The sequence below is a fragment of the Hyalella azteca genome, unplaced genomic scaffold (genome assembly GCF_000764305.2).
Source record: "Hyalella azteca isolate HAZT.00-mixed unplaced genomic scaffold, Hazt_2.0.2 contig14948, whole genome shotgun sequence".
NCBI classification, from domain to species: Eukaryota; Metazoa; Arthropoda; class Malacostraca; order Amphipoda; family Hyalellidae; genus Hyalella; species Hyalella azteca.
The window spans coordinates 1-12,727 of NW_025944814.1; the positions used below are offsets into that span (position 1 = coordinate 1).

Below are 12,727 nucleotides of genomic sequence, written 5' to 3' on the forward strand. Positions count from 1 at the left end.
ATTTCTGTTACTAGTGTGGTTTGTATTGTCTTTGTGTGCTGATGCTCTATAAATAAAGCCTGTTGTTTTTACAGTCGTGCTTTTAACTTTCATTTAGCAGCCGAATTTGTATTTAATGTCTCTTTTATGTTATGCGTGTAGGAGTTGATACCTAGTTTTAACGCTTATTTATCATTTCCTGAAACTAATGATTAAAGCTCATCAAATAGAAAACTTGCTAAATCAATTCATTTTATTGTTAAAATATTTTCATTTCATTTAAGAACATTCTTGAACCTAATTATATCCACGAAGGTAGGAATTTAAACTGCAAAACATAAATGCTTAAGAAAGAAAAATCTTTTGCTATTGGTTGAAAATCGTGACTAGACCCAGATATGGACCCAAATTACATTTTTTGTCACATATCATTCACTTGATTATTTTTAATGGAGTCTACTACCCAATTTTCAAATCTTTTCTACCTCGTTCTCCCGAACTCTCCTGTAATGTGCGGCCGGGATATTGGTAAGGTTCAACGCTCTGCCGGGCGACCCTCGCAGCGCCATTATTGCGCCCTTTTCCTGGCCCTGTTTCTGAATCTTCACGGCCGTAGCACTTGTTAGAGATAGATGAATTGGATATTCTTCCACGGCTCGGTTCTACTTGTATGCGGCTGTATCTGCCACTGCCTGCGTCGGGCTCGGCTCTCATTTTTACTTTTGGCTCGGTGTTTTCTTCACAAAACTAAAGCACTGAAGCCTCGCAAAAATAAAGTATAACTAAAATTTTATTTTTATTGTGATTTTATGCCTCAATTCCACGTTTCCCACAGAGCCTCCATGGTTTCCCGTACGCGGGCGCGAGATGACGGCCCAGGTGCGAGGAACGGCTGTGTTGGAGTGCAGCGTTAGGGGAGACGCTCCGCTGGCGGTGCAATGGCGCAGAGACGGCCAAGTCCTGCCACTAATCGGCTCAAAGTAATGCAGCATTTTTAATAATTTATTTATAGATTTTAAAATAGGTTTTGCTCATAGATATAAGTTCACTTTTTAGGCTCATGAAGGCTCGAGTCAATGTCTGCAAGCATTTGAACTTTTAAATAGTCTCATGTAAGTGTGGCCGTAAATAGCCATATATTTCTTCCTTAGATCTTCCTTATCTTCTTGCCGCATTTCTAACTTTGTTCCACATTCCCACAGGTACAGCGTTGAACAAGAACACGGGGAAGAAACCACAAAGTTGAAGTTGATACTGAATGACGCATTGGCTTCTGATGGCGGAGCCTACGAATGTCAGGCATCGAACCTGCATGGCTCAAACAGCTTGGTTTACTCCCTAGTCGTGCGAGGTAAGAAACTGATTATCTTCGACAGTTGTAGAAAATCGTTTTCTTTTGTTTGTGCATTTTTAATTCTGCGGCAAGATAACTTAACACGGAACGCACAGACTTGATACTCGGAATTCGAATCAGGAAAGCAAATACAATGCATGTGTTGTCTGGTAAAGACCAAACGAGTACTCATACCGACCAGTAGTTTAATTTGGTAACAGGGCCTAATAAAGCCAGGAATAAATCTTTTCTATTTTATAGTCGGCTCCGCTAACATCTTGTAGAGATTCAACGTACCAAAATTCCGACTGACACTTTAATTTGATTTTAAGAGTTGCTCAAAATGAAATTTGCAGAAGGTAAAAATCAAAATCTTCCATTTTTTCCAGTTTTTATTATCAACAGGAAAAGTTTCACCTTGTCAAAATTTAGTTTCATCTTTTCCTCTTGGAAATCAGACACTGAGATTATGGCTGTGCCTTAACGAACAAAGTCAGACCTCATTTCTCACCCTTCACCCAATTTTCATCATTGAGTCATTATTGAGTTAATTGTTTTGGTAGCGTGCCTGCTTTCCATTGGCTCCATTGTCCTTGCCGTTGAAGGCGTTTGTCTCTTGATCAACCGAAGTGAGGAAGTGAAAACAAAAATTGCCATTCGCTTTCGGTTACAGAAACTACTAAAGTTATCAAAATCAAAATCGTTTTAGTTATTTATAGTCCAAAAGTCCTTAATTTTCTCCCGTCTTTCGTCGTTAAATTATTCCAAACTTGTAAAACTACTTTTGAATTATAGGTTCGAAATTAGTACTACTTCGAGGAGACCAAAGATATGAAATAAAATCAATTTTTTTATAAAATGCTGGCATAGGAAGTGCAATTGATTACTTAGAACTCTAACAATCTACAAATTTATAAATTGTATTTTTCCACTTTTTTTCAGAAATCTTTCTATCATATTATTTTCATTTTAGGATAAGTCAAAGGAGAGAACGGGCGCACAGGCATTGTCTTATCACTTCAGAATTGCCAGTAACAAACAAATTTGAATTAATTTAAAGCGAATACTTAGAATTAAAGTAATTTCAATTTTTACTAAACACTTTTTGATATACATAAAATACACGTGTGTCGTACTAAAAGCACGCCCCGAATTGTCTAATGTAAGGTACTATATTCTATTATAGCAGTAAAATGAAAATTAAATGCTCTAAAGATGATCATGGTATTATGGTTTGCTTAAAACTTCATTGACATTTTATGTACGAGCTTACGCATTATGAAGGTAACCACATTGAAGGACCTAATACACAATTATCCCATTATTAATCTATTTAAAAAACATTTAATAGATTTGATCTCAAACCGTATTATATGCCAGATGTCCCGTCAGCTCCAAGTGACGTCAAAGTTTCAGAGAAAGGCGCTCGTTTTATAGCTCTTGAATGGTCGGCTTCTGCTGAGCATGCCTCCGTACCTGAATCATCAGATATCAACTTTATCGTTTTCTACGCCACCGTTGAAGGTATTGTTTTGAGACTATACTTTCGTATGATTAGTTTTCAGATGTTTTGGTTTTGCCTTCTGAAGTCTGTTTATATCTTGGTCTCATGAATCCTAGTGAACTAAGGTTTTACTTAGTGCCTATCTGTCCGTTAGCAGCCATTTATTTGTAAAACGAATATTTCTACTACAATTTACTCAGTGCCCATTTGTCCGTCAGCCGCCATGTATTTATAAAACATATATTTCTACTGCAAAGGTTCATATAAAGAAATAAAAGTCCCGACCAACTTCGCCCGAATCACCGGTCTTGATCCCGCGACGCGTTACTTGTTGCGCGTGGCGGCCGAGAACAACGTAGGCAGGAGCGCCGCTACGGAGGTGCTCATGGCGACGACACTGGAGGAACCTCCCACGGGACCCCCGAGGAATATGAAGGTGAGTGATACACAAGAAGACTTAAATGATTGGTCAATGGAGACTGTTCGTATTACAGTTTAAACTTTAGAGCATAATAATTTCGCGTAATGATAATGCGGAATTTTTTTCGAGGATGTGACCGAGGCATATGCGCCTGCTGACTGCTGTTAATGCTGCTACTTTATTTCAGTGTTTCAAAAGGGGATGATTCTTGATCATTCTGCAAAAATCTAACTATTCATTAGGGTTCTTCGTTTGTTAATGAAAAAAAATCCATTCGCCAGCATTACTTCCCTATTTTTTTTCAGGTCGTAGACGTTTCGAAACGGAGCGTGGTGCTGCGCTGGGAGGCACCATTGGCAAACTCCACCAACGGCCTTATACGTGGCTATATTTTAGGGTATCGCAAGAACAGGTGAAATAGGAATACAAAATAATATACAACAACTTAATCAGTTTGTAGGGAAATTTATCTTATTGCGAACTACTATAGTGAGAATTGTATCCCATGCGTTCAAGAAACTATTATATATTATAATGCTTCGATATCAAACCTTCAATTTAATTCTAATATATAAGGTGAATATACTTTCGCTCAGCTTCAGTCATCGAGGGGATTCACTGAGCTACAACTACACAGCGATACCAATAAAAGGCCCTTTTAAACTGTCATCGGGACTGCCCTCGGTCTTTCCCGATCCAGAAAACCGTTCAAGCGAAATAAATTCTTCGACGGTTACAATCAGTGATGTTCGAATATCAGACTCGACAATTGAGGTTTCTATGGACGGCTTGAGACCACACTCCCGATACGCACTCACTGTTCAGGCCTATAATTCAGAGGGCACGGGTCCTTCAACTCCTGCGATCACGATCAGCTGCTGGCTAAACATGAGTTTTAATGTTTGCTATTGATAGGCTTCGATTATGTTTAGAAATTTCTCCCTTTTCCTTGTCGTGATATTACCGAACTGATTCTGATTATTCATTTACTGATGAATTGTCTAACTTGGTTAATGCAGTCCCTAGCTCACCTCCCGAGAAAGTTATGTGCGAGGCTATAAGCTCGTCCGAAATTTTCGTAACGTGGACACCTCCACATCCTGACGGTGCCAACGGCAGGATCGTCAGCTACAGAGTTCATTACGGTAAGACATTGATATCGAGTTTCTTGAACCTGCTCTCAGAAGCCCGATTGCATTCACAATTATTGTCATAATCTAAGTTGAGAGTAGAGTAGACTTGAAGTGATGAGTGGACGAGCAATTTCTTTTCCTAAGGAGATATTAGACAACATTCGAGCCTCTAATTATTCACCACATAGACTGTATCTAAACGTGAGGCTCTTGGACTAGCACTGTTGACGGTGTTTAGCAAACAGGCTATTATCATACAGAACATTGCTATCGTAACATGGCTCTATTGCCCTGAAAATTTCAACCAATCAAATCAACCGAAAACGCTTGAAATCCTGCTTAGTCAGTACAGAGTCGCATTGGTTGAACACAATACGTCATGAAATCGAAAAAAAACCTGTCGGTCGGTAAGCTAAGTTAATTTGGAGAAATGTTTTGCATAATTATCTGTTATAAATGCATTTTTATACTTTCCAGAAAAATCGGAGAATATAAAAGGTATCGGAGTCTCCAGGAGTATCAGTCAAATCACTCCTTTAAGGAGTCTACTTCCCAGTCACCACGAACAAAAATTCACGAACAGAGAAATAAGTCCAAATTTCAGACTCGACTTTGAACCAGAAGCACCACATTCAGCCCCTGAACCTCCTGGCGAGGTGCTGGTGAACGACGGTCTCGAAACTCGCCTCACGTCCCTCAGGGCCTTCAGCAACTACAGCGTGACCGTAGCCGCCGCCACTGCTGTGGGAGTCGGAGTGCCCTCTACGCCCATCAGTTGCGCCACAGCTGAAGGAGGTAAGACCATCACCAACTTCCCGCACGTTCTTCTATGTTTAATTCCCGGTTTTATTAATTTTTTATCTTACATACCTCCGAAAACTTTTCGAAATTACGGAAAAAATTTCCAGAGGCATTGAATTTTAATCTTTCACTTAATTTGACAGTGCCGACAGCTCCCACTGCCGTCAAAGTGGTCCTTAGTAGTAAGAGGAAAGCCATTGTATCGTGGCGACCTCCTGACTCTCCTCGGGGGCGCATCACGCACTACGCGGTGCAGTGGCGCCCGGTGGTTGACAGTGGAGGGAACACACAAGAAGTTACAGTACCTGGCGACAGCCAGCACTGCGAACTCCTGGACCTGCCTTTCGATGAGACTGTCCAGGTGAGTAGAAATAGGGAATATAGGTGAGAACATATGCAGATAATAATTTATCGATATTTTAATTTTTCCTTAGTTATTTTAAAGGAGAAATAACTGTGGTTTTCGTTGTGTACTTTTTGATTTGAGGGTAGATCCCAATCATTGAATTACCGCGTACCAAATATTAGAACATCAATGGACTGCTTAAGAGGAACATTATTCGAACTTGAGCGATTATTATTTTTTTGTGAGCATTGAGCAAATTCAACCAGGGTACTTACATCCCAACGAGCCAAAGATTCCGTCTATCTTATCAAATGTAAAGGCGGTTGTAAGTTGTTGAATGAGTGACAAATTACGGATCAATATTTATCCAAAATATTTTTAGCATTCTGCTTGCTTTCAAGGTTGTGGTGCTAGGATACACCAGAGTAGGAGCTGGTGCCGCTAGTCAACCAGCGAGCATCGTTGTCTCAGATACTAGTGAGTAGTCTGAGTGAACAGACCGATGTGGTTATGCCTTTCATTGAGTGATATTGAAAGTTCGTTACCGGTTAAGCGTAAGTTATATATATCATGCATCGAATTAAGCTACAAATCACCATACATGTCTCTTAAACCGATCTCTGCTCATCAGGTTCGTGATGGGTCAGTACGTGTCAGCTCATGGCGACGTGATCAGCCACGTGAACATCAGCAGCGTGCGTGTGGCTGACGGAGGATTGTATCAATGCACGGCTCACAACACGGCTGGTCAAGCGCATCATTCTGCTCGCCTCAACGTCTACGGACCTCCGACCATCCGCCACGTGGGGCAACTCACGGCCGTCGCAGGCCAAACCTTGAGTGTCACCTGCCCCGTCGGCGGCTATCCCATCGACAAAATTACCTGGCAAAAAGGTGTGTAAGAACATTGGCTTTTTAGTTACAAACCGACCCTCTACTTGTTTGAACTTTGAAAAGTACCTTAGATGCTCGAGCCTTCTAATATCGTGCTAGCTCTGTTTTGCTCCGTAGTGTTTACTCTCGTCATGCAGCTGCCTTTAACGCACGCCAACAACAGCTATTCAATATCTTCACAAACATCATCACTGTTGTATACAGATGGCTTACAGCTTCCGGCGACGCACCACCAGCGCGTGCACGCCAACGGGACGCTGACGATCGCTGCGATCACGCGGGCGGGTGACGAAGGCAGCTACTCCTGCACGGCGCTCGACAAGCAGGGCCGCTCCGACCACCAGACGCTCCACATTCAAGTCATGGGTAATTATTCGTTGCGAATGATCAAATCTGAACCATGATTCAGTAATTTTTTCACATAACTAATTCGTACTCTGGTATTCATGAATTGTATACACTTAAATTATGTCCATAAAATAATTTGGAACAATCTATACCTATCTATCTATCCGGCTGAAATTATGATACTAGTTTCTCATGGCTAAGTCAAGCCATTTAAATCAGCGCACTTTGTATGCACACTGAAAATTTCGTTCTAGTGCCTCCACGCTTGGCGCCCGTCGTGTTCGTTGGCGGTACGAGCGCAGGTCTGCCCGCTCAGGCAACGTGCATCGTGTTGAGTGGCGACAGCAATAACTGCTGCTGCATCAGGAGTGTTGATATCACAGCACAGTGAGATCTCCTCCACCTTGTCTATCGACCGCACGTCCGGCGAGCACTCCGGCAATTACACGTGCACAGCTTCCAATGGTGCGAGGACTACATCTTCTTCTGCTGCTCTCACCATCAACAGTGCGTTGCTCGTCGTCTTCGCGACTAATGATTATCTATTATGAATACTTTTCGACCACTTGTCTATCACAACCATTTTCTCCCTATTTTTTGCCAACTACATCGCTACATTCCCGAACTCAGAGGTTTCAGGAATGTTATTCGATTTTGATTTTCTGAGATTTTGTGAAAAAAATATATCTTATCCTTTGCGAGTATATGTGTCCATCAAATTAACAATGGTTCACCAAGAAAACAATTGGTTTCAGGTTTATTGATAGTTCATGAAGCTTTAAATTTATTCAAATATTGCTAGCTCTGATGAGTCTCTAATCCAATGTATGCATTTGATCATATTATTTTTTCATATAATCAAAATCAGTTCCCCCGACGTGGGTGGTAGAGCCCTCTGACGCGGATGTCTCGCTGGGCGCGTCTCTGGAGATACCCTGCAGCGCCAGCGGCTTCCCGACACCCAGTGTCACATGGAGGAAACAAACCCGTCAGTAAAGAACTTAGATGCCAACTTTACTTGACTAATTGCACTTAACTATATCTTGAACTTTTTATTTAAAACGATACTAAAAGATACGGACTGTTCGGTTCATGTAACTGTCTGTCTTTTTGAAAATTTCGTATGTGGCCAAATCCGTTCAGAAAATAAACGCGTCGACGAAAAATGAAAACCTCAAAATTTGTTGAAAAACCGGAACCCAAATGAAAATAGCTGTCTGCCACCATAAGTATTTTGTCCGTGTTATTCGAAAAAAACGCTTTATTAGAACTTTAACGTGTGACAGTTTACTTATGAAAGTTTATGAATATCCATTATTCATATGCGAAAGTTCATGAATATCCATTATTTCGTAACTAAACTGTCCGTTAAATATTTTTCAAATGGTCGGTCTGAGGAAGAATTTCCATCCAAGAAAATCTCACCAAGAATTTTTGAGCTTTGCGATGCTGAAACAATGAGCTCGATCTAGTCGCCCACACGATACGAGATGTCGCAATATGAACTCAACTCGGTAGGCAGGCTTAACATTCACGATTTACTTTTATTGGTAACCTGAAAGGCAATCTTTATCTCCTGATTTGATATGTTTCTTATTTGTATGCAATTCAAGGAGAAGTTCAGAGTAATTATTTGGGTATTTAATGTATTTGCCGTCGTACGTTCCCGCTCATATATCAAGTTTTAAAATACGGGAGATATCAAATCTGAGTTTTTATGAATACCGAACATATCTATAATAATAAAATACTAGACGTTCATAAAGAAAGACCGATGTGCAAAAATGGATATATAAATACTAAAATGTTACAATCAATTACATAAATTTTTTTTTTCACACTAAATACGGGGCCATTTTCAAACATCTGCCATCTGAGTCCAACTGTATGAATAAATCATATTGTCTGAATTGAATTGGTACGTTGTGTAGGCCAAGTCATTAGGCAAGTCTTTCAACCAGAGTTATGTAGTTATACGAAACTTGAACTTGGATGAATTAATGTGTATTAATCACACACGAATTATGAATATCTGTATCAAACAAAAATATCTGCATTAATCTGTTTTGATTAATATCAATCGCAATCAATCATCATCTGCAATTTTTTATTATATTTCCCTTTCTGTACTTAGTTTTCAGATTGCGGGTAAATTTCGCTGATGTCGCCATTATGACGCAACTCTCAAGTTTCTTTGACAGGCATGCACCGCTACATATCTCACTTTTATCGTCACCGAACAAATTTTCGATAAACAAATATTTTTTGATCGATTTTGTTACCTGAAACATTAACACACAAATTGGCTTTACAGATTTGCATGCCCCTGCAATAGTCTTGAAGAATTGAATTTCTGCAGATTCCGGGAACTGGCGAGACATCACTAGTGAGTCTACAAGAATACCTCAAGTGCATCAAGGAACAAAATCAACACAAACGAAATCCTTCGCAGGCGCTAGTTCAGCTGTCGAGCCGCTGTCTCTCTCTGAGCGCTTCCCAGCCCCCAACGTAATGCAAGTTTGGCAACAAAAAACCACCGTAAAAGCTCTTACACGAGTGGGTTTACAAAGAGAGTCTTCAGCGGGGCAGGACAGCTCTGGCAGCTCACTCATAATTGCCAAGGCAGCTAAAGAAGACAACGGACGCTATTTGTGCGCAGCAAACAATGCTGAAGGCCCCGGACTCTCGAAGCTCGTCACGGTAACTGTCCTAGGTAGGTCCGATGCTGAAATTTCTGTTACTAGTGTGGTTTGTATTGTCTTTGTGTGCTGATGCTCTATAAATAAAGCCTGTTGTTTTTACAGTCGTGCTTTTAACTTTCATTTAGCAGCCGAATTTGTATTTAATGTCTCTTTTATGTTATGCGTGTAGGAGTTGATACCTAGTTTTAACGCTTATTTATCATTTCCTGAAACTAATGATTAAAGCTCATCAAATAGAAAACTTGCTAAATCAATTCATTTTATTGTTAAAATATTTTCATTTCATTTAAGAACATTCTTGAACCTAATTATATCCACGAAGGTAGGAATTTAAACTGCAAAACATAAATGCTTAAGAAAGAAAAATCTTTTGCTATTGGTTGAAAATCGTGACTAGACCCAGATATGGACCCAAATTACATTTTTTGTCACATATCATTCACTTGATTATTTTAATGGAGTCTACTACCCAATTTTCAAATCTTTTCTACCTCGTTCTTCCGAACTCTCCTGTAATGTGCGGCCGGGATATTGGTAAGGTTCAACGCTCTGCCGGGCGACCCTCGCAGCGCCATTATTGCGCCCTTTTCCTGGCCCTGTTTCTGAATCTTCACGGCCGTAGCACTTGTTAGAGATAGATGAATTAATCATCACTGCCGTAGTGCTATGTTAGAGATAGATGAATTGGATATTCTTCCATGGCTCGGTTCTACTTGTATGCGGCTGTATCTGCCACTGCCTGCGTCGGGCTCGGCTCTCATTTTTACTTTTGGCTCGGTGTTTTCTTCACAAAACTAAAGCACTGAAGCCTCGCAAAAATAAAGTATAACTAAAATTTTATTTTTATTGTGATTTTATGCCTCAACTCCACGTTTCCCACAGAGCCTCCATGGTTTCCCGTACGCGGGCGCGAGGTGACGGCCCAGGTGCGAGGAACTGCTGTGTTGGAGTGCAGTGTTAGAGGAGACGCGCCGCTGGCGGTGCAATGGCGCAGAGACGGCCAAGTCCTGCCACTAATCGGCTCAAAGTAATACAGCATTTTTAATAATTTATTTATAGATTTTAAAATAGGTTTTGCTCATAGATATAAGTTCACTTTTTAGGCCCATGAAGGCTCGAGTCAATGTCTGCAAGCATTTGAACTTTTAAATAGTCTCATGTAAGTGTGGCCGTAAATAGCCATATATTTCTTCCTTAGATCTTCCTTATCTTCTTGCCGCATTTCTAACTTTGTTCCACATTCCCACAGGTACAGCGTTGAACAAGAACACGGGGAAGAAACCACAAAGTTGAAGTTGATACTGAATGACGCATTGGCTTCTGATGGCGGAGCCTACGAATGTCAGGCATCGAACCTGCATGGCTCAAACAGCTTGGTTTACTCCCTAGTCGTGCGAGGTAAGAAACTGATTATCTTCGACAGTTGTAGAAAATCGTTTTCTTTTGTTTGTGCATTTTTAATTCTGCGGCAAGATAACTTAACACGGAACGCACAGACTTGATACTCGGAATTCGAATCAGGAAAGCAAATACAATGCATGTGTTGTCTGGTAAAGACCAAACGAGTACTCATACCGACCAGTAGTTTAATTTGGTAACAGGGCCTAATAAAGCCAGGAATAAATCTTTTCTATTTTATAGTCGGCTCCGCTAACATCTTGTAGAGATTCAACGTACCAAAATTCCGACTGACACTTTAATTTGATTTTAAGAGTTGCTCAAAATGAAATTTGCAGAAGGTAAAAATCAAAATCTTTCATTTTTTCCAGTTTTTATTATCAACAGGAAAAGTTTCACCTTGTCAAAATTTAGTTTCATCTTTTCCTCTTGGAAATCAGACACTGAGATTATGACTGTGCCTTAACGAACAAAGTCAGATCTCATTTCTCACCCTTCACCCAATTTTCATCATTGAGTCATTATTGAGTTAATTGTTTTGGTAGCGTGCCTGCTTTCCATTGGCTCCATTGTCCTTGCCGTTGAAGGCGTTTGTCTCTTGATCAACCGCAGTGAGGATAACATGAACTTCTCAAAAAAACTTCTTTTTCATGAAAACAAAAATTGCCATTCGCTTTCGATTACAGAAACTACTAAAGTTATCAAAATCAAAATCGTTTTAGTTATTTATAGTCCAAAAGTCCTTAATTTTCTCCCGTCTTTCGTCGTTAAATTATTCCAAACTTGTAAAACTACTTTTGAATTATAGGTTCGAAATTAGTACTACTTCGAGGAGACCAAAGATATGAAATAAAATCAATTTTTTTATAAAATGCTGGCATAGGAAGTGCAATTGATTACTTAGAACTCTAACAATCTACAAATTTATAAATTGTATTTTTCCACTTTTTTTCAGAAATCTTTCTATCATATTATTTTCATTTCAGGATAAGTCAAAGGAGAGAACGGGCGCACAGGCATTGTCTTATCACTTCAGAATTGCCAGTAACAAACAAATTTGAATTAATTTAAAGCGAATACTTAGAATTAAAGTAATTACAATTTTTACTAAACACTTTTTGATATACATAAAATACACGTGTGTCGTACTAAAAGCACGCCCCGAATTGTCTAATGTAAGGTACTATATTCTATTATAGCAGTAAAATGAAAATTAAATGCTCTAAAGATGATCATGGTATTATGGTTTGCTTAAAACTTCATTGACATTTTATGTACGAGCTTACGCATTATGAAGGTAACCACATTGAAGGACCTAATACACAATTATCCCATTATTAATCTATTTAAAAAACATTTAATAGATTTGATCTCAAACCGTATTATATGCCAGATGTCCCGTCAGCGCCAAGTGACGTCAAAGTTTCAGAGAAAGGAGCTCGTTTTATAGCTCTTGAATGGTCTGCTTCTGCTGAGCGTGCCTCCGTACCTGAGTCATCAGATATCAACTTTATCGTTTTCTACGCCACTGTTGAAGGTATTATTTTGAGACTATACTTTCGTATGATTAGTTTTCAGATGTTTTGGTTTTGCCTTCAGAAGTCTATTTATATCTTGGTCTCATAAATTCTTGTGAACTGTTTTTACTTAGTGCCTATCTGTCCGTTAGCCGCTATTTATTTGTAAAACGAATATTTCTACTACAATTTACTCAGTGCCCATTTTTCCGTCAGCCGCCATGTATTTATAAAACATATATTTCTACCGCAAAGGTTCATATAAAGAAATAAAAGTCCCGACCAACTTCGCCCGAATCACCGGTCTTGATCCCGCGACGCGTTACTTGTTGCGCGTGGCGGCCGAGAACA

At 39.7% G+C, this 12,727-nt stretch overlaps 3 protein-coding genes across 3 annotated transcripts; all 3 read left to right on the top strand.

Moving 5' to 3' along the window:
- Positions 1 to 814: 814 nt before the first annotated feature.
- Positions 815 to 3,405, top strand: LOC125179088 (Down syndrome cell adhesion molecule-like protein Dscam2; the record flags this gene model as incomplete). The annotated part of the gene is made up of 5 exons (XM_047884241.1): positions 815 to 959; positions 1,182 to 1,330; positions 2,693 to 2,836; positions 3,074 to 3,252; positions 3,367 to 3,405. Coding segments are annotated over 5 exons (656 nt in total), but the record flags the coding sequence as incomplete, so codon positions are not given.
- Positions 3,406 to 4,281: 876 nt separating this feature from the next.
- Positions 4,282 to 6,002, top strand: LOC125179086 (Down syndrome cell adhesion molecule-like protein Dscam2). Its single transcript, XM_047884239.1, has 4 exons — positions 4,282 to 4,382; positions 4,848 to 5,165; positions 5,315 to 5,532; positions 5,919 to 6,002. Exons 1-4 carry the CDS (start codon positions 4,283 to 4,285, stop codon positions 6,000 to 6,002), a joined length of 720 nt encoding a protein of 239 aa, XP_047740195.1. The 5' UTR covers position 4,282.
- A 153-nt stretch (positions 6,003 to 6,155) lies between these two features.
- On the top strand, positions 6,156 to 12,727 carry LOC125179087 (Down syndrome cell adhesion molecule-like protein Dscam2; the record flags this gene model as incomplete). Its single annotated transcript, XM_047884240.1, is given in 9 exon segments — positions 6,156 to 6,411; positions 6,616 to 6,777; positions 7,105 to 7,266; positions 7,628 to 7,747; positions 9,119 to 9,472; positions 10,344 to 10,488; positions 10,711 to 10,859; positions 12,253 to 12,396; positions 12,632 to 12,727. Coding segments are annotated over 9 exon segments (1,588 nt in total), but the record flags the coding sequence as incomplete, so codon positions are not given.